General features: G+C 54.4%; 1 protein-coding gene across 2 annotated transcripts in view; it reads right to left on the reverse strand.

Annotated features, from left to right (window-relative positions):
• The window catches only part of IPO13 (importin 13), a 61,375-nt gene extending 36,782 nt beyond the window's left edge, over positions 1-24,593 (reverse strand). For both annotated transcript variants that reach the window (XM_039485290.1, XM_039485289.1), the window contains exons 1-2: positions 24,447-24,593; positions 10,317-11,053 (exon numbers count right to left, since the gene is read on the reverse strand). In XM_039485290.1, coding sequence (XP_039341224.1) covers positions 10,317-11,053; positions 24,447-24,509 — 800 coding nt within the window. In that variant the 5' untranslated portion in view covers positions 24,510-24,593. The remainder of the gene's footprint in view (positions 1-10,316; positions 11,054-24,446) is intronic.
• Positions 24,594-26,130: the final 1,537 nt, after the last annotated feature.

A 26,130-nucleotide genomic window follows, 5' to 3' on the forward strand; every position in this document is an offset into this window, starting at 1 on the left:
TGGACCATTCCCACAGCTTAACCCCTGCAGCAGAGAGAGGGGCCCAGAACCAGCATCGATACAGAACAGGCCTGTGGAGTAGTCCCCGGCCCTCTGTCACCTCTAGGCTCCCCAACAATTCTCCAGCAGCTTGTGCTGCCCTGGGCAGGAGCCATGGGAGCTGTGGCCCCAGAAGAACGGGTGTGGAGGGGAGATTAGTCGTCCTCACCTCCAGACTCTGTGTGCATAAAGGAGCCATGGACCACTCTGCCATGCTCCTGACCCCCCAGGCAGGGTGGGCTGGCAGCAGCTCTGGGGAGAGCTCAGCTACCATACACTGGTCCTGTGCAGAGGATCAGGCAGCTCACGCACAGGGGCCTGCCTTGCAGCAGCATCACACCAGTCAGCGTTCAAACAAATCCATCGATTACGTCAAGGAGAGCCTTGTCCCTGGGTTGCTGACTCCCCAGCCCTGCTCAGTGGGGAGCTCCGGGGAGCGGGAAGGTACTTTCTGGGCCACCTGATAGCTCCAAGTGAGCAGAACACCCAAGCCTAGGCACAGTGCCCTGAAAGCAGGGGAGGAAGTCCCCTGGCACCATGCCCACCCAGCACCTCCATCACCATTACACACCACGCTGCGTGTGGGAGACACACACTTGCTGCACCTGCACCAAGGCGAACCACAGCGGCAGCTCCCACCGAGAGTCCAGCACTCAGGCCCCACTCCACGTGGACACTGTTTGTACCAGCGCCCCCAAGTAGGGGAGTGAGTGACGTTTCCCAGGGAGAAACATTATCCAGATTACACAAGCGACGTCAGGGAGGTCACAGCACCTGGGAAGTGCCTGCCACACATGAATACGGACACCCCGCATCCGGCGCTAACAGAGCCTCTCTGAGCAGGCATCCCTGCGTGCGCAGTGCAGTGGTCCTTTATGACAGAGAAGGCACTGCATGCTCCCTGTCGCATCCTTCCCTTCCCCAAGCCAGCCGTGGAGGGCTCTTGCCAAGCTGGCCCCCTTTTCCCTGGATCAGCTACTGTGTGCGTGCCCATCTCCCATGCCCAGGCCCCCGCACAGCAGCATTCCAGAACAACGCGCAGCAATTCCACGCATGTCAATCTACTCAGGGCTGCCAGTAAGTGATTATAACCATGGCGACAAGCGAGAAGTGACAGAGAAGAGCAGCTGATGGCCCCCAGAGAGAGGCTGTGCTGGAGGCTAATATGAGGCATATTATCTGGAGATGCAGCTGTTCTGCCCTCACTCAGTGGTAGAGAGCATGCAGACACACAAGCTGCACGCAGTGTCCAGCACCCCCGGCCCTTACCTGAGAGTGCCACTGCCAATGAACGAGGCATGGCGAGTGAAGTACTGCCTAGGACCAGTGCAGAGTGCTCACTGGGGGCATTTTTATTATCTCTTCCGGAAGAGAAGGAAATGGAAAGAATGATGATGTACGTGAAGGCTGAGATTTTGTGGCCAAGGAGTCAGGACCTTCCAAGTGAAGGCTCCAAGGGCAGGATGAAGAGTGGGGGTGCTTCCCCCGCAGATCCTATCCTATTTCAGAGACATGACTCTGCCAACTCTTTAAAATGCTGAAAGACTCTTTACAAGCCCATGGAGCTCGCAGGGCTTCACTTGATTCAAAAGCAGCCTTTACGCTGAAGACCAAGAAGAGACCTCCCAGAACCCAGAATCAACAACGGGGTCTCCTCAAACCACACTGGTGTGCAGATCTCAGGGACAAGGATAGAAAGATATAAAATTAACATGGCACATATCAAATGGATTAAAAGCTGGCTGATAGATCTCAAAATGTAACTGCAAAAGGGGAACCATCGCGTGGGTGTTTCTGGTGGGATCCCGCAAGGCCGGGTGTTGGCCCTTCACTATTTAATTTATTTGAATCAATTAGCTGGAAGAAAACATAAAATCATCACTGAAAAAGTTTGCAAATCACATAAATATTGGGGGCGCAATACATAATGAAGAGAACAGGTCACAGATATGGAGCAATCCGGATTGCTTGGTAAGCTGGGTACAAACAAACAATGCAGCGTTTAAATACAGCTGTGTGTAAATGTACACATCTAGGAACAAACAACGCAGCCCCACTTGCAGGATAGGGTCTCTGTCTTGGGCAGCAGTGACTCTGAAAAAGACTGGGGAGCCATGGTGGATAATGAACTGAACACGAGCTTGCAGTGGGACGCTGTGGCCAAAAGAGCTCATAGGATCCTGGGGTGCATAAATGGGAACCTTGAGTAGGAGCAGAGAGGTAAATTTACCTCTGTCTGGGGCACTGGGTGCGACTGCTGCTAGAATCCTGTGTCCAGTTTTGGTGGCCGTAATTCAAGAAGGATGTTGATAAATTGGAGAGGGTTCAGAGAAGAGCCAAGAAAATGATTAAAGGATGAGAAAACCTGCTTTCTACCGACAGACTGTAATCATCACCCCTCAACCTTCTTTATTAAGCTAAACAGATTGAGCTCTCTGAGTAAATATCTACATGGGGAACAAATAATTACAAATGGGATCTCCAGGCTAGCAGAGGAAGGTCTAACACCATCCAGTGGCTGGAAGTTGAAGCTAGACACATTCAGACTGGAAATAAGGCGTAAATTTTGACAGGGAGATAGTTAACCACTGGAGCAATCTACCGAGCGTCGTGGTGGATTCACCATCACTGGCAATTTTAAAATCACGACTGGATGTTCTTCTAGAAGCTCTGCTCTAGGAATTATTTGGGGGCAGCTCTCTGGCCTGTGTTGTACAGGTCAGACTAGGTGATCGTAACGCTCCATTCTGGCCTTGGGACCTATGAAAATAAAAACAGGGGCTTGTGCCTTTACCATATGGCAAAACCCAGGACAGAATGGGCCTGGGGAATCCGCACTAAGCGACTAGCACTGAGAATGTGTAATGACAGGCAGAGAGCTGGCCACCCTAAAGTGAGACACATTAGGATTCTGTGCCGGAGAAGATGGATTTTGTTGCCCTGAATGACCTGGTGGAAGAGCCTCAGTATAAAGGAGGCAGCTCTCTACTGAGCCCTGCAATCAAATTCCAGAGCAATCAAACTGTGGACAGATCCTCCATCTAACCACCAGAAGAGGAAGAATGTCCCTCATTCTTCAGCCAATCTGATCTTCCCTGACCAGCAATCCAGCAGCAGAGCTAAGGGACTTCTGATCAAAGAATCTGTGTGTACTCCACCAGGGGAAGCTCTGGGCCTGCTCTCCTAGGCCTGGTCTACACTAGCGGGGGGCGAACTAAGGTACGCAACTTCAGCTACACGAATAGCATAGCTGAAGTCGAACTACCTTAGTTCGAGTTACTTACCCGTCCTCACGGCGCGGGATCGAAGTCCGCGGCTCCCCCGTCGACTCCGCCACCGCCGTTCACGGTGGTGGAGTTCCGGAGTCGACGGGAGCGCGTTCAGAGTTCAATATATCGCGTCTAGATGAGATGCGATATATCGAACTCCGAGAATTTGATTGCTACCCGCCGATCTGGCGGGTAGTGAAGACGTACCCCTAGAGATGCTTCCTCTTCTGGGATGGGAATCCAGTAGTCTGGTTACTGGAGAGGATAGACCAAGAACAGCAAACAAGGACACCATGTGATCCACCCAGCACCTTCTCAGGGGACAGGAACTGCCCATTTCAAATGGCGAGCCTTACCTCCTGGCTCCCATCTCCCCACATGCTAGTGTGGAGTGGTGATGTGTCATTCTACTAGCAGAAAGAGATCAAAAACCTAAGTAATATCCCCCCGGCTGATAGAAGGGGCTAGGCAGACGGAGAGACCCAGTTCCACCCCTTTCTCCAGCCGCTGGAGATAGCCCCCACCCCGGCCTTCTTATTGCCACCAGTTCAGTCAGTCTCTCTCTGCATCTGCCCTAAGTCTATGCAGGCACTGCCTGCACTTCCCAAGGCTCCACCAGTCTGTGCAGAGACGCTAGAGCCCAGCAGTTTCTAACCAAGTCCCTTACCAGGTCAGCCCACACAGCACTGCTTTCCTCTCTGGCACCACTGCTAGCGGGAGGGTGAGGGACACGGCTGACTCCACTTGCCCTGTCAATGCTGCCCCAGAGGATTGCAAACTGCCACAATAGATAACGTGCTCTCCCACTACAGAGATCTTTGTCCCACCTCACCCGAGCTAGGAAAGCACGCATTACTACCCGCTTCATACAGAGGACAGTAAGGTGCAGAGAGAATAGATTACTTAGCAAGTCAGTGTCAGGGCTGGGAACAGAACCCAGGAGTCCTGGGCTCCCAGACCACATTGGGTGTGCCCACACTGCAAGTAGACCAGTGCCAGCCGACTCGGGGGGTTCAGACTAAGGGGCTGTTTAACTGCAGTGTAGCTGTTCGGGCTCAGATTGCAGTCCAGGCTCTAGGACGCTCCTCAACGTCCATATTCAGGGTGGCTCCAGTCAGTGACTGGGGAGCTCAATCCTTATGGCTTAAGGTTTCCCCCTCTTGAAACCCAAAGCAGATCTGAGATGAAGAAGGATCGTGTCTCAGGGTTCTTATACATTTCCTGCAGACTTTTGGCCTGAGAAAACAATAGGCTTAACTCTCCTTCTCCCAAACATCGTGGCAATTAGCACAGGGTAATTTATCCATTAAACAGTTCAGATACAGGTTACCACAACCTTCAAAGAGACACATGGACAATAATACTATTTCACTCAAGTATCTTCCTAAATGTTAATATTTCTTTTTGGATCTTTGACTCAAAGCTCTAGCAATAGACAAGACGTGTTTGCTTACATCCCAAGACCTGAGCAAACACCTACCCTTCTACCTCTAACAATGCAGACTTCCATTTCAAAGCTCTATTCATTTACATATTTTCCTAACAAGTCTCTAAAGTTCAGCCAGAGTCAGGTCAGTCTGTGAGGTAAACAACTCTTTCTGGCCCTGACACCTTTCAATGAGATATTATATTACACTCATAACATCACAGTATCGAGTGGTCATTTCAGCTAAGGTTCCAGGGACCTGTGGCTTGCCATCAGCACTGCAGAGATGCCGGGGGGCAGAGGGTCTCAGACTCCAGGAGAACACAGGCTGGGAGATTCTCCTTGCCCAGTGACAAGCTGCATTCCATGCCAATCCCATAGCGTGAGCCAAAGGGAGATCCCATCAGATTAGCTCCATGCTGACAGCACGTTATCAGAATTAAAAATGAACTTCAAAGGGTCGTCTGGTCATAGATTATCTCAGTGAAGCAGGCTGAGGAGGGAAGGGATGGGAGGGGCTCCGAGGACCCAAGCAGAGGGAGATGGGAGGGGAGGAGTGCCTCTGAAGGCCATTGAAACCTGGGAGAGAGGGAGTGGTCAGGGGACAGAGAAGGAAGAGTAGAAATAGATTAATAAAGTCAGATTCCAAAGCCAGAAAGGCCCATTGTGATCACAGGTCAAGAACTGGAAGTTCATGTTCCGCTGATCGTTACTCCTGAGGGCATTCCGCGCCAAACAATTAAAAATTCTACACACAATTCTGCTAATTTTATTTGTCAAATAAATGTGGCGGCTCCAGCATGGCACTGGCGAGCACAGGCCACTGGCTGCACCGAGGTGGGAGATCACGCTGCAGCGCCCCCCAGGACACGGACTCAGTGCTGAGGCTGCACCCAACCCAGACAGTGCGAGGACTGGGCCTGCCCCAGAAACACCCCAGTGTGCATCAGGTGTGGGCAGGCAGGATCAGTCCAGCAAGTACTGAGGGATCCAGGTCTGGGTTGAGAGCATTCTGCAGGGGGGCCTAGGTGTGTGGGGGGACAGAGCTCAGCAGGCGGGGTCTGGGTGTGGGGGGGAGCATGGCTCAGTGGGATGGCAATCTAGATGCAGCTGGTTGGAGCTCGGCAGGGTGGGGATCCAGGTGCCGGTGGCTCATCGGAGTGGTCTAGGTCCAGGGGGAATGAGGCTTGTCAAAGGGGTGTGAGGCACTGCAGGAGGGCCTGCGTATGAGGGGATCTGGATGCACGGCTGTTGGTCGGATGGGAGAGCAGCTCTCTGTACAGTGATCCCTTCCCCTGCAGCTGACGAGTGATAGGTGCAGAAAGCCGGGGGGTGGGGGAGTTTGCAGAGCTTCCTACAGCTGTGGGGGAAATCTGGGGGGTGGATCTGCCCTGGACACCGTGCCAGGGAATAGGAACTCCTGTCCACCCCAGCCCAGCCAGGACTAGCAGCTGAGCCTGGCGCAGGATAGGAGCCACCAGCCAGGTCTTCCCCAGTCTCTCCCCCTGCCCTACTGTGATTTCTCTCTCTGCCAGCTGCCATGGGCACCCGAAACATACTGCTGGGGAAGGTCACATGACTGCTTGTAACTTCCCTTTGCTTCCCCATCAGAAAGTCATTTTTCTTCAGGGAAGCAAAGAAATCTGTGGGGGACAAATTCTGCGCATGCACAGTGCTGTAGAATTCCCCCAGGAGTAGATTGTCCATCACGACCCCCAAATCTTTTTCAGAGTTCCTACTTCCCAGGAGGCCAGAACCAGCCCTCCTTGGGGAGGTGAGTGACTCACTGTGTGGAGTCTGTCACTCGAGCAAGGTCCAGGTCAGTGGAGGAACACTAAGGATGGTCTCTGCCTGCAGCTCCAGGATGGGAGGCAGGGAGGGTGCACAAGCAGCACAGGCGCCAGGGCTAGGCACCGACAAGAACAAAGAGCAGGGAGGAATGAGGCTGAGCAGCAGCAGGAACCTCAGAGAAGGATGTGGAAAGAGCCAGACAGACAAAAAGGTCAGGAGACTCCCTGGAGGCTTTTGGGAGAACTGGATGGGCTGCGGCTCCTCTCACCGCTGAGCAGCACAGACAGGAGTGGGTGGGGCTGAGCGCATCCAGGAAGAAGAAACAAGCGGGGCAGAGCCCGGGGGGACCAGCACCGTGTGCCTGCTGCTCGTGGTGACTCTGCAGGCTCAGAGTGTCGCAAGGAGCCCGGGGATGCAGTGAAGGAGGAGTTACAAGAGGAAACACTGTTTGGCCCCAGGATACTGTCGGATACCCGCATCCAAACACACCCTGTCCCCTCCCAAGGCCAATGGAGTCCGTTCTAGGGAACCTCAGGTCTCTCCTATGTTGCCAAAGCTAGAGACAGGGAGAAAGGCAGTGGGGAGTCACACCCAACCAGCAGGTAGATGTTCCTGCAGGTGAGACAGATGTCAGGGATGGCTGGTTGGTGTCCCACAGAACAAACGATGGGGGTGAGGGACACATTGGTTATGTCTAGGCTGCAAACACCCACCCACTGCTGGCCCCTGCCAGCTGACTCAGGCTAAGGGGCTGTTTAATTGCCATGTAGATGTTTGAGCTCAGACTGGAGCCTGGGCTCTAGGACCCTGTGAGGTGGGAGGGTTCCAGACAAGCCCGAATGTCTACACCACGATTAAACATCCCCTTAGCCCAGGCCAGCCGCAGGTGCCTAACTGCAGCATAGGCATACCCCAAAGGAGCAGACATCCACTAGCCTGCTCTGGGCAGCAGGGAGGTGGCTGTGAATCCCGGGCAGGAAGCTGATGGATCTCAGTGCCCTCGGGCCACAAGAGCGACCAGCGTGACAAAAGAACCAGGACCATAGGAGGGGGAGGGGCAGGACAGCAGCTTAAAGTGAGCAGAGGAAACTGGCTGCTGGATTGAGACATCCGAAGAAGTGAGCTGTAGCTCACGAAAGCTCATGCTTAAATAAATTTGTTAGTCTTTAAGGTGCCACAAGTACTCCTGTTCTTTTTGCGCATACAGACTAACACGGCTGCTACTCTGAAACCTGGATTGAGACAAACGGTAATGCACCAAGGCTACCGTCAACAGTCCACAGACCTACAGCCTACGGAGAGAGCACCTGCTATGGTGTCAGCAGCACTAGCTCAGACCCAACACCCGCCATCACCAAGGAGGAGCACTCAGGCCCCAGGTTCATGCATCCTGGCAGGCAGGGGTGGCTCCAGGCCCCAGCATGCCAAGCGCGTGCTCGGGGCGGCATGCCGCGGGGGGCGCTCTGCCGGTCGCCGGGAGGGCGGCAGGCAGGCTGCCTTCGGCGGCATGCCTGCGGAGGGTCCGCTGGTCCCGTGGCTTTGGTGGAGCCGCGGGACCAGCGGACCCTCCACAGGCACGTCTGCGGGAGGTCCACCGGAGCCGCGGGACCGGCGACCAGCAGAGCGCCCCCCGCGGCATGCCACCGTGCTTGGGGCGGCGAAATGTTTAGAGCCGCCCCTGCTGGCAGGCCAGACAGACGGAAACAGCAGGTGGAGAGAAGGGGAGTGGACTCCCACCATCCAGCCCCAATGTTGGGACCTGCCACCTTGGCACGTCCTGATGGGATGGGTCCTTCACTACTGTCACCGTGGTCACATCACCCCCTCAGCACTTCAGCTCCCTTATCCACAGAGCAGGGATAACACTGACCTACCTCCCCACGATGCACAGCTCAAGCAGAATGATGTTTGTCTGCTGACTGACGGCATGAGGTGCTGTATTAGCAGCACTAACACCTCCCCATTTTACATTTACTGCTGTCGCATCGGGATCTGCCCCCACAGCCCCCCACCATTCATTATCACACCTTACTGACTGCGCGCTCAGCACTGTGTAAATCCCTCTCCTGAGTAGCTGCCAGCTCAGAACAATGTCTCAGAGCAAGGCCTCATGCCTCACGTTGCCCCTCTGGTGGTATTCCCTCCCCCTGGAGATCTGTGCTGCGCAGTGCCTGGCACCGAGTCTGTGCTGACGACACGTCCCATCTCTGTTTTCCTGCCGTGGCAGCCCTAGAACGCTGAACTGGACAGTCAGGTTTGCGCTCGTTCCATAGTGTTCAGTGCAAGGTGCTTTACACATTTGTAGGTGATAACACACACTCAGTGCGCCCAAAGCCTGAGTATCCTCATCCCTGCACACCATGGGAGAGGAGAATTAGAGTCCCTGCCCACTCCAGGGGGGACAGGTCAGAGTGCAGAGTCCAGCGGACCGAGTAGGAGGCTGGGAACCAGGAACTCCTGCGTTCTAGTCCCAGCCTTGAGGCCAATTCCCACTGGTAAAGGAGACTACAGCTTCCAGGAAGCAATGCTCCATCACGATCCAATCAATCAGGCTACAATGCATGCTGGGATCTTTAGTCTCCAGAAGCAGCACCTGTATCTCAGAGGACCCAGTGAACCATGGCCTTGACTTCAGCAACGTCTGCCTAGAATCAGCCTATGCACCAACACTGGGATTCCCGGCAGTTCTTCAGACTCCTGCGGAAGAGTCATAGCTTGATGCACAGCAGCACCTAGCTCACCCAGATCCCTAATTCAGCCCTTCTCCTCCCAGGGAAAATGAGGAGAGGTGGTAAGCAATGAAGCGGGAACGTGACCAATGAGACCCATGTACTCTCCATTTTGTGGGCATCAGAGCCACGGCCTGGAGGATGGCTGCTGCTCAGATACGGCCTAATTAGGGGCTCGGGAGCCATGGTCCAAGGGGGCCTCTCCCCTAGCCCTTGCCGTCTCACGGCTCTGCTCTCCAGGGAGAGTCACAGCCAAGATCAAAGGGGAATCGACACACCTTGGACGTACAAAGAAGCTAGGGACGCGGAGGGAGGAGACAAGCCTACATGAAATATTTTCTTTGGCTGCCCAGTGTCTGCAGTGCAACCGAGCGGCGTCTCCCTGGACTGAGCTGAGCCATCTGTTTCTCAGCCAGGTGTTTCGTTCCTCAGACACCGTGACAACAGGAAACCCTATCTGCAGGAGAGAAGAAGGGCAGAGCTGCGTAGCATCTACTTCCTGAGGGCTCTTCAGAGAACTGAGAGCTGGCAGCTGCGGCCCCTCAGAGAGAGCCCCAGACAGAGAGTCTGACAGAGCAGGAGTCTGCAGAAGAGCTCATGGGTCAGTGGCAAGGGGCCTCTGAACAGCACCCATGGTGTTCAAGGCCCTGCTCTCCCGTCACTAGGGAGACTAAATGGCTAACCATGTCCCCCTTCTCCAGCCTGAGCCAGCTCAGCGTGCGGGCACCTGGGCAGCCTGCAGTGGGATGGACAGGAGCAGTAACATGTATGTAGAGAGCTGGCAGCCCTGACCTCCTGGGTCTGTGGGTAAGGCAGGGGAAGAAGTCACCAAGACAGACTAGCATCGCATTGAAACCCTCAAGGCCGGGGCTTCTCTTCCCCTCTCCCAGTCTCCTATGCCCACATGCACCATCACTATCATCCCTCCACCCGCAGCCAGCTCAGTAAGCCACAATCCCGAGGCTTCCCCTCCACTCTCATCCAAGGGGACCAGGCCATCACTGCAGGCAAACAGGCTCAGACGACACAGCCTGAGCAGGGAATGGGGAATGCCGCTCTTACCTCTGGGCATCCGGCTGGGAAATGGCATTGACGATGGCCTCCACAGCCGTGTCGAAGAGCTCCGGGTCCTGCAGGGAGGTGAAGGCTGCCTGGATCAGGTTCTCGCAGTCCATTAGCGGGATCTCCAGCTGCACCCAGCTGGAGAAACACTTCAGCACCTTCTGCTTGATGAAACCCGGGGAGTCCTGCTGCTGCAGCAGCTGCTCCAGCAAAGGGAAGACAGAGCTGCACTCCTGGGCCAGCACGCTGCGCACCTGCCCCTTGCGGTACTGAGGCAGGCGGCTAGTCTGGAACTCCTCAGGCAGTACTGTCAGCAGTTCCAGGAGTGCCAGGCAGCGTGCCCGGCCATCCACATTGGAGTCCTCTGCCTGGAACATGCGTACCATGTCCGCCACAGCACAGGGCCAGGCGTCAGGCATCATGCTGAGTGCCAGCGAGGCCAGCGCCACACAGAGCCGGGTAAGCACTATCTTGGAGCCACTGGCAAAGCGGGTGATCTGGCTGAAGAGTTGTGACTTGAGGCTCTCGTACTGGTCGGCAGGGATGTCGTTCCAGTAGCGGGAGATCTTGATGTGGAGGGCGCTGGCCCCAAAGTACTGGATCTCTGGCACCTTGTCCAGATTGAGGAGGAGCCAGCTGAAGTGCCATGCCTGGGGTGAGACCTGTGCCTGCATCAGCCATTTCTGAGCCAGGTTCTTGTTCTCAATATTTGGGTCGTAATACAACTGATGGAGTGCCTGGAAGAGAGAGAAAAGCATATTGGAACTGGAGCAGGGCTGGGCCATGGCTCACCCTCAGCCCAAGGGCCAGTCAACAGCACAAGGGACAGGCCCCCAAACCAGCTCTCCAAGCACTTGGTCATTAGGTCTCCAAAGACACCACCCCACTTCCCATGTCTTGGATTAGAACAGCTGATTTAAGCAACCTGCTTCACGGGACTGTACCACAGCACCGGGGGGTGGGGGCGGGGGGGAAGAGCTGCAGAGAAGTTACCATTCTCCTCGCATCCCCAAATGCTAAAAACGTTTTCTTCTCTTACACGTCTGCACTCACCGCTGAGTCAGTTTGTTCCCATTCTACCCTTCACTTAGTCTGGACCATGACGTTAATAGGCTCAGCTTCATTTCTGACTTATCACTGTCATTTGCTGCTTGTCAAGAAACAGCATAACACCCCCTCCTCTGTTTGGGCCTCAGAGGTCACCCCCCGCCCCCCAGCCTCAAAAACCTATGGAATTCCCGTGGGGCTCTCGTGCCTCAGAGAGGAGGTAAACCCTCCTGACCAAACCTCCCCACTTCCCAGCATGAGATCAGACAGCACGGAAGCATGGCAGATACATTACAGAAAACGGCAGGGTGAAGACATGGTCTCTAGGGCATCTGTTTTTAAGGCAGTAGCAGGAGGGGGGGATACAGGAAGAGGTTTACACAATGAAGGTGTTTTTAAACATTTGTGAAGGGGAGAAAATAGGAGAGAGTTTCCGAGAGACATACAGGGAGGCTGTTCCAGATGGCAGGAGATGCCAAGGAGAAGGCTCTTGCACCTTCGATGGGATGCATGTGCAGACGCACAAGAGGGTTGTCCTCAGTGAAGAGTGAGCAAGGAAAGCAGGGGGGAAGGGAGAGACTTGTCCTGAGAGGCTGGCTGGCGGAAGCCCATGCAGAGCCTTAAGACTACAGACAGCAATACTGAAATGAAAGAGGTCCCAGCTGGGACTGGAGAGGATGGAGTCTGGGCAAGAAAGCAGGCAGCAGGATTCTGGGAGGCTGTGCCTTTCAGTGAGGCTGCAGAAGCCCAGGGGGGAGAAGTGGGGGAAGCAAGAGGGTAGCATGAAACCAGGATTGACTGACTAGAACTCAGCTCCCTGCAGTAAAAAAAATAAATCATTTTCTTTGCTGCCACAGTGCCCTTTGCAAGTGAGAAGTTGTAGCAGGCTTGCAGGAGAGGAGCTCTCTCCTGTGCCATCCCAAAGTGCGAGAGTCAGGCCAGTCCAAGGGGTCCTGCTGAGTACTTCTATATCGGGATTTAAAAAAAATCTCACATCAAGCAGTGTGGAGAACCTGGTGAGTACTCTACTAAGGGACCATCCCATCTGTACAGCTCCTGGCACAATGGGACCCAACCTGGTCATGACCTTTAGGTGCTACTGCATTACAAGCGTCGAATAATAATTGTCAGGAGATGCCAAAGATAAGGCTGAACATATAACCCTAACTCTGCCCCTTTGCATGCACCATTATGCATTACAGCAGAGTCTGTGATTACTCAATCATACAGTTTCTCAAATAAAATACAAAGGTATCATGCCGTTTTATCTACAAGCTTGGGTGCAGCAATTTGTAGTACAGTGAACTCCTGCGTGTATGTCAAACAGTGTCCATTAAAGTCATTTAAGTGACAAGCACACAGTAAACAATTCTTACACAACATTACACATTAAGTACAACATGGCAGACTACTGGTGAAAATGTGCTGCCACATACAGCCCACCCAACTACGAAGCTAATGCAGCTGCAAGCTCATTCTCTGAGCTCAGACTAGAAGGTGACAGTGGATGCTGATTAAAGAGTTGCTGACTAGAACCTGATCCTGCCACTGGCTCTGAGCACACAGAGCCTGGTGCTTGCTGACCAGCCAGACTGCAGTGTAAACTATTAAAATACTGTACCTGCGTTATACAGAGAAGACCTTAGCACGCAGTCTAAATCTACGCCTGGCTAGCACACTGTGACACTGAGCAAAATGTGAGTGCACAAAATGAAAGCTAGGACTAGAGCTCCCTCCCGCAAGGCGAAGGCAAGACACGTGTCTATGTTATATTGCAGTATTTGGGAAGCAGTGGTAACGAGACGTAAGGGGGGAGAGTTAAGGGTGCACTGTTGACTTTGCCACTGGCACTTCTTGACGTTTGAGTGCTTGAGCATGTCCCCTGCCCATCCTCTCCACATAGCGTTACACATCTAGCTAGAGCAGCTAGGAGCCTCCTGAGAAGCACAGCCCTCACCCAACAATGTGCTGCCCGGAGAACCTCACTCCTGTTAGGAAAAAGAACTTGCATTAAGAAATCAAACAGGAAGGCAGCTAGAGACAAGATGATGTGTTTGCGCTGGGGCTTGCTGATTCGGGTTTGATGTGGAGTGTTCTGACTGGCTGCATTTGTGCCCAGAATCTGTCACTGCCTGCAGCATGCCAGTGAGAAATCCAGCTAGCAGATCCACTGGGACTGGCACCTACTGAAATCTGGTCTAATCTGACCCAATTTCTTACACTGGGTGCAGCAGTGCTCTCTCCCTACCCCAGCAGGTATTACCCAGGACGTGCCGCGCTGGGAGAGCACGCTTCAGGGCTACCTGTGCTCTACAGAACGCTCCCCGAGTGCATGCGTGCCCATGCCCCCAGGCAGAGAAGACACGGTCACTGCAAAGTTCTCATGCCAGGGCACTTGAGAGGCAAGTGTTGGCACCTGCTGCTGTTTGACTGTCACTCCAGGCTGCTTCAGTCCTGCTGGACCATGGCTTCGGCTCCACAATGAAGCGCTGGTGATAGGAGACAAGCACATTAGTCTGATGCCAGCGAAAGAAAAAGGAATGAAACTCAGTGCAGCGGAGGGGGGCAGGAGAGTGACAGCTCCAGGGAGGGCTTTGTGGATTCTGACCCGCCCAGTGTGTGTGTGTCTCTTCACAGCTCACCAGGTAACCTTAGACCCTGTAAACAGCCAGGCCTGTCTGGCATGCCCTCGGCCAGAGGATGAGGTTTCTCCAACATCTCAGAACTCCGCTGGAGTGAAAGTAAGGTAAGCCTGCTGTCAGTCTCTCTGCTCTACAATGCTGTGCATTAAGCTTTGGTAAGGTCCTAGCTACCTGCACGGCGTGGCAGCCACCTGGGAACTCCGACAAGCCTCCCATTGTGACAGGGCAGGTGCCCACTAGAGACAGCTCAGGGCTTTTAATCTGGGGTTATGTTGCGGGGCAGGGGAAGGAGTAACAAGCAAGCCCCAGGAGCCTGAGTGCCAGCTGACAGCTTTAGAGCTTTCATCCTAGTACTAGTATTTAAAAAAGGGAGCGTCGGAACCTGCCAGAGACCTGGCATCCCTGGAGCCCTCCCCTCCCTTTCTTGGCCTCCTCTGAGCTTCTGCACAGAGGGAAAAAAAATAGCCATTTGTCTCCCTGACAGCACTCTAGGTAAATAAATAAGAGTGGGGCTGCCAGCTCGCCAGAGGTGGGTGCCCAGACAAGACCGTCAGTGGAGTCGGAGGGCTGATAGGAGAAGTCAGAAATTCTCAGCTCCCTGCAGTAGGGTGTAAGGTACGGTGTCGGGCCTGCACCCCACGTACCGGGAACGCACTGTATGTTCGCACACTAGCCTGTCGTCCCCCAGGAGCCTCATGAAAGCAAGATGTGCATCTCCCGAGCAAACAGAGACAATACAGGGGCTGGTGCAAGGCCTGTGAAGCAGGCCTGGAAAACACCAGGCAGCGAATTCAGGAGCACAGTGCCTGTATGCAGGGCATGGCCCCAGCAACCTAGCACTGGCAGCCCCACAAAGCAAAGACAGTGAGGGCTGCCCCTCTAAAGGAGGGCACTGTTGGCTAGCAGTAGCCATCATGCTGCTATTTCCAGAAGGAATCATTCTTGGGTTGTCTCCTGCAGAAGATGCTCCTTTCCCACTGGCCAAAGGCAGACCTACGCAGCCAGCATCCTATCCTTGCGTCAGCCCTGCCTACTGCCACCAAGCAACGGAAACCATGGCTACACCAAGCAACCAGAGCTCCAGGCCCCCCAGGAAAAGCCAACCACCTTCCCCTTGCCACGACTGGATAGGCTGAATGCAGAGTATCCCTAACGAGAGCAGGCAGTGAAACACAGGGCACAAAATGGAAATTCCCAGCTCATTCCTCACCAAGCACAGTCACTGGGGACAAGCCGCCTTAGGACTCCCCATGTACAAGCCCATTCTCTTCCAGACCAAATGGGCAGCCTGCTGCTCCCCTCCAGCAGAGGCCCAGTGATCCTGCAGGGTCGCTGGCAGCCAGCACTGCCTCCCCTGGGTGGAAGGTGGGGTGACACTGGCCTTGTCAATGACACTGGCTCAATCCTGCAGTAACCACATCGTCCCTTCCCTACACCACACACTGGGGGGCCTCCAGCCAAGCCAGTTACTCCTCAGGCAGATCATTCCCAACTCAGCGATGGCAGGTTAGGCCTGGGGGCGCCTGAAGCCTCAATGGACCATGCAGAGGCGATGGCATTAGGCTTGGTTATTTCTGCGGTGGAGGGGAAGAGGGAGGATAATTACAGCAGCAATAGCCCGCCCTATTGCAGCAGTATGGGGAGGATAGGAAAGCACCTGCATGGCATAGGTGCACCAGCAGAGCTGCAAGGGAGCACAGGACTGGAACAGCAGGGAGGCCGCGGATCAGGACCAAGCAGCCTCAGCAGAGGGCTGACAGTGAGAGGAGCTTCCTCAGCATCTGTGCACACTGTGCTTCTTTCCAACAGCACTGTCACTTTCAGGGACAATTCAGGGTTATGAGTTCAATCCTTGAGGGGACCATTTAAGGATCTGGGGCAAAAATCTGTCTAGGGATTGGTCCTGCTTTGAGCAGGGGGTTGGACTAGATACCTCCCGAGGTCCCTTCCAACCCTGATAGTCTGTGATTCTAAGTCATTTGCTTTTTTAAATGATTTAACTTAAGCCAGTGCAGCTTCTGCCTGTAAAGCCTGGCTTAAGAAAGCAATGAAGTTCTAGACCCCAGGAGCTGGGGCTGGGAGACCCTCTGACAACAAGGAAAACCTTCCTGAGCCTCATCAGCCAGAGATGGGGCCTCTCCCCTCCTGTCTGCCAGGAAGGAGCTCAGCACAGAGACCAGAGCAAGATTTCAATATGGCTCCAAAGAGCTCCCAGGCGCCTGGGGTGGGTGCAGCACTTGGCACTGTCTTGGGAACCAGTAGCATTACCTGCTTCTTAGCTGTTGGCAGTGAGCTTTCAGGTTAAATCAATGGCACCAGCAGGATGGTGAAAGGGAGACCTGGCCGAGCCCATGACTGCCGTGCCGAGGAAACCCTCGCAGCCCCACCTTCCCCACCACTGTTTTCTCTCTCTTTGGCAGTTTCATGCAAGCAAAAGGTGCTGGATTCACACACCACAGACCCTGAATATCCACAGAGCAAGTGCAGCACAGACCGCAAGTGCACCAGCCCCCTATACAGGCAAAAGACGATTTCCGACTTATCCCTGGGCTCTGCTGAGACGCCAGTAAAGTGTTTAAATTGCAGCCACTTGTCTGGATGGAGGCCACCCCACCAAACAGTCAGTGTATAACCACCTTCCACCATTACTCGGGGCTGGCTTAGATCTCATGGCCTGGAGATGAAAGGCTCCATAATCCATTCCCAATTCTCTCAGGCCATTCATATTCCAAGCACCAGTGTTTGCATTAACCTGACCCAGATGGGAGTCAGAACCTCCCATTTCTAGTCCTGTTGGATGTCATTACTAGAGCTGCCCTAAAACTCAAACGGCAGAGGAAACCCAGCCCGGTAGAAGCGCTGTCTATTCATTAGAATCAACTGACAAAGCTGCTCCCCCAGTGGCCCTCCCAGGAGTCCAGCCCCCAGCAAGAGCCAATTTTTCACTCAGTTCGTCTTGGAATAGTCTAAACCCTGCTCTGGAAAAGCAGAGATGCAGGAGATTTCCGTGCTGTCACTGCAAAGGGCTTTTGAACCCCAGGGCTTTGCTTACACTGCACTAAGCGATTCCAGCCCCATGTCTCCAGAGTTGCCTTTAATTCTTATTCACTGCCCGGATCAGACATCGACTCATTATATGGGGCTGTGCCCCTGAAACCCCACCCCCACCAACAGGGCCACACCCCCAAATTGTCAAGCCCCTCACCCAGAACAGCTCGCCAGCCGTTCTGAGCCCACCCAGCACAGAGCTGCAGCTACAGGAAAGCACAACATTGAGATTGCCAGGCCTGCAAAGGGGAAGGCTCAGGCAGGCTGGGGGAAGGGAAGCAGCGGATCCAAGTGAGCACATGCACCTACTCCCAGATTGCAGGGAGCTTCATTCCAGAGCAGCAAGGAGAGCTCCATTTCCGCACGGCACCTCACCCAGCACATGCTGGGCTAATCACCACCCGGAGTGCCACTGACCTTTCAGAAAGCCAACATTTGTTCTATTGTTGGCGCAAACAAAAGAGCCGTCTCTGTCTGCGTGCGCCCTTGGGGGAAAATTCAGGAGCAGAATGATCCAGTAGACTAGAACATATGCAGATTAGACTGCAGAGCTCGGTGTTTATAGAGCACTTTGCAGAGATTCACTAATCCTAACTACCAGCCCCACACCCTTCCCAGGGGCATTGTCCCCACTTTGTAGATGGGTGGACCTGGGACACCCAAGGCACAAAGGATGGCAGTGTCAGAGATGGGATTAGAGTTCTGACCACTGCCACCTACAAAGCAGAGGAGTAAGCCTTCCAAACACAGACCCGGGACAAACATGAACGAGGTGCCCACAGGCAATGCCTTGGTGAGAAAACCAGTATCTCTCTTTTTCTGGGAAAGAGGAGGATACTGGGATTCCCACTGGCTGTCTCTGGAGCTTGCGACTGGATCCATCTGTTGAAGCAGCCCCTGGAGAGTGCACATCTAATCCATTTTAAGCTCGCCCATCCCAGAGATATGACTGTGAAAGAGAACCTCTGTATCACACCCCTCACCCCTCAAACCAAGCACCAGAGCCTTTTGGCTGCTGGAAGGAAAGTTCTCTGCTACTCTGCCTTCACCAGCAGTCATTTGTGTGTTGTCCGCGACTCCATGGTTAACTCAAACACCTGGCTGGCCTTGATGCTGCTCAGAGCTTTTCTGGGAAGCAGCAGGAGCATGCCCACTAGATTCTATATAGCATCAACACAACTGACCACACCCTGTTTCATTTTACTCTGCCACTGTTTAGGAGAGCCTTGAGCAGTAGCAGAGGCACTGCGGCTGACTGGCTGCAGGCTCAGGCAGATCTCACCTTATCAGTCACACTCTGAAAGCTCTTCATAATTGTAAGAGCTAGAAACAGGTTGATTTTCTGCCAATGAAAGCTTAAGTTCTGCAGACGCTGCTGGTGTAGGACCCCACCAGAGGCAAGTAGAAAATGGGGTGCTCAAGCCCCAAACAGAACCAGGTCCGTCCCCCTCCTCAGCCTTGGTTCTTTGTAACAATGTCCTGAAGAACACCTGTTCACCGGGCCACTCAGCTCCCACTTCCTGTTCATCATTTTCACCATGTTTAATTTGTGTCAGACAGCAACAACAGACAGGTCAGCTTCACCTTCTGGCTCTCTAGCTCCAGACAAGGGTTAAGCAGAGGCCAGCAGGGGCAAATACCAAATATTACCTACTACCTGAATGACTGATCAATCTCGCTGTGCTCATGGCTAGTGTATAATATAGTTGTTACAAACAACTGCAGTCTCTCAGGAACAGAGCAGCCACCACACCCAATCAAACCCCTGGTCTGGTTATGCCAGTGTCCTGTCTCCAGATGTGGTCAGGGCCAGATGCTTCAGCAGAAGGCACAAGAAACCACCTACTGGGCAAGTAGGGAATGACCTGACTGCTTGGCACCTCCCACAACACAAACACACTTCCCATCAGTAAAGTTGTATTTATGGATGCTCTATTATCCATATGCACATCCAATAGTTTTTCTTAATCCTACTAAGCTCCTGATCTCAATGTTCCCTTGTAGCAATGAGTTCCACAAGTTAATTACATAAACTATTTCTTTTATTCAGTTTTCCATTTGTCATCTTTCATTGGAATTGGCTGACCCTTGTTCTCATGACAGACGGTAGGGAGTACCTCCCCATCATCTCCAGCCCAGTCATCACTTCTTATACCCTCTCCCACATCCCCTCTAGAACTGCTCCTTGCCTGTAATTTAGGTTGGACATTAGGAAAAAGTTCCTAACTGTCAGGGTGGTTAAACACTGGAATAAACTGCCTAGGGAGGTGGTGGAATCTCCATCTCTGGAGATATTTAAGAGTAGGTTAGATAAATTTCTATCCGGGATGGTCTAGACAGTATTTGGTCCTGCCATGAGGGCAGGGGACAGGACTCGATGACCTCTCGAGGTCCCTTCCAGTCCTAGAGTCTATGAATCTATGAATCATTATTTTGCCTCATAGCAGGTTGTAAGATTCCCCTCTTGCGTGTATTTGTCCAGTGCTTGACCCAATGCTTGACACTGCCCCCCACAGTTGGGGGTCTCCAGGCTCTAGGGTGACCCACAGTGATTTAGCACACGGTGTCCCCAACCCTTCCGGAGAACATGTGCAACCAGAACCCTCTTTTCACTGACACTGTAGAACACTCTTAACAATATTTCTATTCTGTTGAAAAGCCTTTTAAAAAACATAACTGTGCCTAAAACTAATTGCCAGTGCCCTTTTGTTTCTACAGCAGAAGAGAGATTATTGTTAATTATTCTTTATATTACCATAGCATCCAGGTGCCTGAATAATGGACCAGGAGCCCACAGTGCTAGGCACTGCACAAACACAGGTCTTGGATACCTGGGTTCTACTCCCAGCTCTGGCGCTGTATAATCTGAGGCCAGCCACATCACCGTCTCTCTCTTTATACAGGGTTTATTTTCTCTGCAGAGACTGACGATTAATTCATGTTTGTAAAGTGCTTTAACATCCTCAGATGAAGTGTCCTGTATAAGTGAGGACTATGTTACTACAGAAGGAATCTGGGGGTCATGGTGGACCACAAGCTAAATATGAGTCAACAGTGTAACATGGTTGCAAAAATAGCAAACATCATGGTGGGATGCATTAGGCAGCAGTGTTGTAAGCCAGACAAAAGAAGTAATTCTTCCGCTCTACTCTGCACTGATTAGGCCTCAGCTAGAGTATAGTGTCCAGTTCTGGGCACCACATTTCAGGAAAGAGGATGACAAATTGGAGAAAGTCCGAAGAAGAGCAACAAAAATGAGTAAAGGTCTAGAAAACATGAGCTATGAGGGAAGATTGAAAAAAAAAAAAACTCGGTTTGTTTAGTCTGGAGAAAAGAAGACTGGGGAGCTAGGGGTGGGGGACATGATAACAGTTTCAAGTACATAAAAGGTTGTTACAAGGAAGAAGGGGAAAAATTGTTCTCCTTAACCTCTGATAAGACAAGGAGCAATGGGCTTAAATTGCAGCAAGGGAGGTTTAGGTTGGACATTAGGAAAAACTTCATAACTGTCAGGGTGGTTAAGCACTGGAATAAATTGCCTAGGGAGGTTGTGGAATCTCCATCACTGGGGATTTTTAAGAGCAGGTTAGACAAACATCTGTGTCATAAACAGATAGTTAAGGGTTAATGTCTCTTTTACCTGTAAAGGGTTAAGAAGCTCAGTAAACCTGGCTGACACCTGACCAGAGGACCAATAAGGGGACAAGATACTTTCAAATCTTGGTGGAGGGAAGTCTTTTGTTTGTGCTCTTTGTTTTGGGGGTTGTTCGCTCTTGGGTCTAAGAGGAACCAGACATCAATCCAGGCTCTCCAAATCTTTCTGAATCAGTCTCTCATGTTTCAAACTTGTAAGTAATAGCCAGGCAAAGCATGTTAGTCTTATTTTTGTTTCTCAACTTGTAAATGTTCCTTTTTTGCTGAGAGGATTTTAACCTCTGTTTGCTGTAACTTTGAACCTAAGGCTAGAGGGGGGTTCCTCTGGGCTATATAAATTTGATTACCCTGTAAAGTATTTTCCATCCTGATTTTACAGAGATAATTTTTACCCTTCTTTAATTAAAAGCTTTCTTTTTAAGAACCTGATAGATTTTTTTCCTTGTGTTAAGATCCAAGGGGATTGGATCTGGACTCACCAGGAATTGGTGGGGGAAGGGACGGGGAATGGTTAAATTCTCCTTGTGTTAAGATCCAAGGGGTTGGATCGGTGTTCACCAGGAACTTGGTGAAAAAGCCTCTCAAGGCTGCCCAGGGAGGGGAAGGTTTTGTGGGGGACAGAAAGTGATCCAGACACTGAAATTTCTGGATGGTGACAGTGTTACCAGATCTAAGCTAGTAATTAAGCTTAGAAGTGTCCATGCAGGTCCCCACATCTGTACCCTAAAGTTCAGAGTAGGGGAGAAACCTTGATAACCTGTCAGGGATGGTCTAGATAATACTTAGTCATGCTATGAGTGCAGGGGACTGGACTAGAAGACCTCTCGAGGTCTCTTCCAGGCCTACAATTCTATGATTATACACACAAGTCTGCTCATCTGACCCCTCTGTAGGCACGGGAGTGGCAGGCTACCAAAGTTGTTTTCTTGATAGCCCACTGGGCTGCTGCATAATGAACAGACTATTACCGCACCCAAATACTATCAACAGGCACGATGGAAGTGTGTATTATCATTACCCACCACCCCTAGAATGGCATGAATCCAGTGACAAGGGAGCAGGGTTTGCAGCACATGGATCACCCAGTTAGTCACAAAACCTATTCTCTCCCCCACCCCTCAAAAAAAAATCAGAAGACCGTGTGGGAACTGCTATTGCAGGAGGTGGTGAAAGTAACTAGTCCGTGGCCCCTTGGCCTATTTGCAGGAAATGCTGGGAGCCTCGTCAGTCAAAATACACACCAATGTCATGAGCAAGTGGGCAGAAGAGAAGAGGAGCATTCTGCTCAAAGAGTTGCTGTGGTGCGGGGAGGGGAGTGGTGCTCGTGCCAGTGGCTAGAGCAGTGGTGCTCATGCCAGTGGCTAGAGCAGAGGACTGGGAGCCAGAACTCCTGGGAGGGGTTTTTGTTTTGTTGAGTTTGGGGTTTGAAGAGAGAAATTAAAGTTTAAATAACTTGAATCTCTCAGCAAAACACTAGACGCCCAAATTCTACCGCCAGCTTTGCCACTGACCTCGGGCATGTTACTTGACTGCTCTGGGACTGGATCTCCATTCTCCTCCTCTGTGAAATGGGGAGAATGCTCCTGATCTACTTCACAGGTTGCGCTATGAGGTTTTCTCAAATCCTCCCACCACAGCAGCTCCTCAGGGCAAATCAGCCACATGTCAACCAACCCTGCTCAGAAGACGGTGACATCTTTAAAAGACACCTGACCAGTGTCTGCATTCCAGTTTCCATCACTGTGATTACAATTAGTGCAGCACCAGCAGGGAATTCTGGGCACCAATTTCCCTAGCAGAGACGAGGCCTTAGGGGGCCTCAGAGATGTGCACTGGAAGGATGGAGATGCTGAATCTTTCACTGAAAGGGCCTTTCTCCAGAAGGTTATGATGACACCCCCACCCCGCTGCTGAAGGTTGGCTCCTGTAGTGTCATTTCACTGGAATGCCAGACAGCATCTGAATGTCCAATGTACAGAACAAGCAGGGGAAGAAACATACCTTCCAACCCTGTATGTCCATCAGCAAGGAAGGGCACAAGCCCACGTTCTTTGTCCCCTTTGCAGGTCACCTTTAAGGGTTGTCTCCAAAGAGGGCCCTGGGCTCACAGCCCGAGGGGAAGGCTAACGGGGAGTGGCAAAGTGAGGCAAACAGGCAGGAGCAAACCACCAAGGCTGGGTAAAACCCACTGACCTGCACCAGCTCTCGTCACTGACCCCAATAGCAGCAAAAACCAAAGAAAAACCCACCCACAGGGATGCCAGCCGTCATGGCGAGGCTCCTCCACGCTGCCTCAAACTGACAGGCAGTCACCTCCACAGGGAGCAGAATCCCCAAGCCACCCAGCTCAGCCACAAGCAGCGACAGCTGGGCAAGGCACCCCTAGCACCCTGGCCTGCGCCAGGTGGAAGCCCAGGCCAAGCCCCAGCTGCCAATGGGGTAGGGTGATGCCCCAGGGCAGGGGGGCCCAGACGGGACGCCCAGAGCAGTCACAGTGCGGGGACAGGGTGATGCTGCAGTGCTGGGGGAGCAGGGGTAATGACACCCCAGAGCCAGGGTGCCCAGGGCAGAGCTTGGGGGGGTGTCACAGCACAGGGCGGAGAGGTGCAGGGATGGGGGGGGGCCTAGCTGGGGTGCCAGGGCAGTCACAGCTCTGGGGGCGAGGGGTGAGGCTTGGGTGGGGCCCAGCTAGGTGCCGGAGGCAGATACAGCACTGCGGGGAGGCAGGTGACCAGGGCAGAGCCAGCCTGGCCAGACACAGCGCGGGAGGGGAGGGGGGACGATACCTGGGGCAGACACAGCGGGGACAGGGCAATACGGGGGCAGGGCAATACAGGGGCAGCCAGGTTCCCGGGGTACATACAGCGCAGGGGGCAGGGCGATACAGGGGAAGCCAGGTTCCCGGGTACACACAGCACCAGGGGCAGGGCGATACGGGGTGGGGAGCCAGGTTCCCGGGACGCACACAGCGCAGGGGGCAGGGCGATACAGGGGAGCCAGGTTCCCGGGGCACACGCAGCGCGGGGGCAGGGCGATACGGGGAGCCAGGTTCCCGGGCTCACACAGCGCGGGGGCAGGGCGATATGGGGAACAGGTTCCCGGGGCACACGCAGCGCGGGGGCAGGGCGATATGGGGCAGGTTCTCGGGGCACACGCAGCGCGCGGGGGCAGGTTCCCGGGGCGCAGACAGCGCGGGGCAGGGCGATACCGGGTCAGACCCAGCGCGGGGGCAGGGCGATACCGGGGCAGACCCAGCGCGGGGGCAGGGCGATACAGGGGCAGGACGATACCGGGGCAGACCCAGCGCGGGGGCAGGGGATACGGGGTGGAGGTTCCCGGGGCACACGCAGCGCGGGAGGGGGAGCGATACCGGGGCAGACCCAGCGCGGGGGCAGGGCGATACCGGGGCACACGCAGCGGGGGCAGGGCGATACGGGGGGCAGGTTCCCGGGGCACACGCAGCGCGGGAGGGAGCGATACCGGGGTACACGCAGCGCGGGGGCAGGGCGATACGGGGGCAGGTTCCCGGGGTACACGCAGCGCGGGGCAGGGCGATACGGGGGCAGGTTCCCGGGGCACACGCAGCGGGGGCAGGGCGATACCGGGGAAGACCCAGCGCGCGGGGGGGGGGCGGGTAGGTACCGGGGCAGACCCAGCGCGCGGGGGGGGAGGGGCAGGGCGATACCGGGGCAGACCCAGCGCGGGGGGGGGGCGATACCGGGGGCCCAGCCCCGCTCACCTGCTCCACGTTCTCCACCGTGAAGTCCAGGCTCTGCGGCGCCGCCGGCCCCCTTCGCTCCATCACTGCGGGAGGGGGAGGGGGGGGCTCGCGCTGCCAGCGCCTCAGCGGCCCCGGGCCGGCGCGGGGGCGGCAGCGCCATGGCTGCGGGCGCCAGGCGGGTCGGTCTGTCCGCGCCCTGCCCCGCGCCGCGCCGCGCCCTCGGCCAGTCCTCCCTGCCGGCTCGGCGGGCGCGCGAGGGGCGGGGGTCCGAGGCCTGCGGGCGCCGCGCTCGCGCCCGCTGCTGCCCTGGCTGCCTGACAGCGGGGCCGGGCGCCAGGCGGGGTCTGCCCGCCGCGCTGCCTGACCGGACCGGACCGGACCGGCCCGCCGCCCTCCCGCTCCGCCGCGCTGGCTGCCGCAGGCCCGGCTCCGCCCTTCGCTCTTGCCGCCGGCCCCCGGCCCGGCACCCCTCCCCGCAGGCGCAGCCCGGTCGACCGCAATCAGGACCCCGAGGCGCGATGCACCCTGGGAGTTGTAGTTCCCTACCGCTCTGGCACCCCCTGGCGGCCAGAGGCTTGCTGCTGGGCACCGCCCTCGGCAGCCCAGCGCCAGGGTTTGGGGGCGTGACACGTGGCCACGGGCGTCACTGGGGGGTTACATCGGGGGGTATCACTGGGGGCTGTGCTAGGGGCACATAGGGGGTATCACTGGGGGCTGTGCTAGGGGTACTTGGGGTATCACTGGGGGCTGTGCTAGGGGTACTTGGGGTATCACTGGGGGTCTGTGCTGTGGGTACATAGGGGGTATCACTGGGGGTCTGTGCTGGGGGGTACATAGGGGGTATCACTGGGGGCTGTGCTAGGGGCACATAGGGGTCAGTGGGGGACTGCGCTGGGTGTATATGGGGTATGGGTCACTGGCCAGCCTGCTGGCTTTCATGGGATGATCGTTGCATGTTCCTGAGGGCGGGGTAGGACCCCCTCTGTCTGCCCCCCCCACACACACACACAGGGAACGTGTCCCTGACCCCATCAGTCACTGGTGGATTCATGCCCAGCAGCATGGGTCTGTGACACCGGTTGCCATTTTCCATAGAAATGCCACTCTATTCAGGAATGCTGCTGAGCTCTTGGCCTGCCGCCTATCCAGGGGCAGAGAGTTCCACAGGTGAATTAGTCAGTCTCACTCCCTGGTCATCCTGTGTCTGTACAGTGCATTTCTCCTTTGCAAGGCAGGGGCAGAGCTGCCTGGAGCCCCACCCCTCAGCATGGCCTGGCACCTGGCCTCTCTGGCCAGACCAGGGGTAGGCAACCTATGGCACGTGTGCCGAAGGCAGCACGTGAGGTGATTTTCAGTGGCACTCACACTGCCTGGGTCCTGGCCACCGGTCCAGGGGGCTCTGCATTTTAATTTAATTTTAAATGAAGCTTCTTAAACATTTTAAAACCTTATTTACTTTACATACAACAATCGTTTAGTTGTATATTATAGACTTATAGAAAGAGACCTTCTAAAAACGCTAACATGTATGTCTGGCACGCGAAACCTTAAATCAGAGTGACTAAATGAAGACTCGGCCCAGCACTTCAGAAAGGCTGCCGAGCCCTAGGCCAGACAGTAGCAGCCGCTTTCAGTGCCCCTGCCAGAGCCCCCTTCTCCCCCCACATAAGCACCATGGCTGAATTGCATTTGACTCCAAAGC

Source organism: Mauremys reevesii, linkage group 8 (genome assembly GCF_016161935.1).
Source record: "Mauremys reevesii isolate NIE-2019 linkage group 8, ASM1616193v1, whole genome shotgun sequence".
In the NCBI taxonomy this organism is placed as follows: domain Eukaryota; kingdom Metazoa; phylum Chordata; order Testudines; family Geoemydidae; genus Mauremys; species Mauremys reevesii.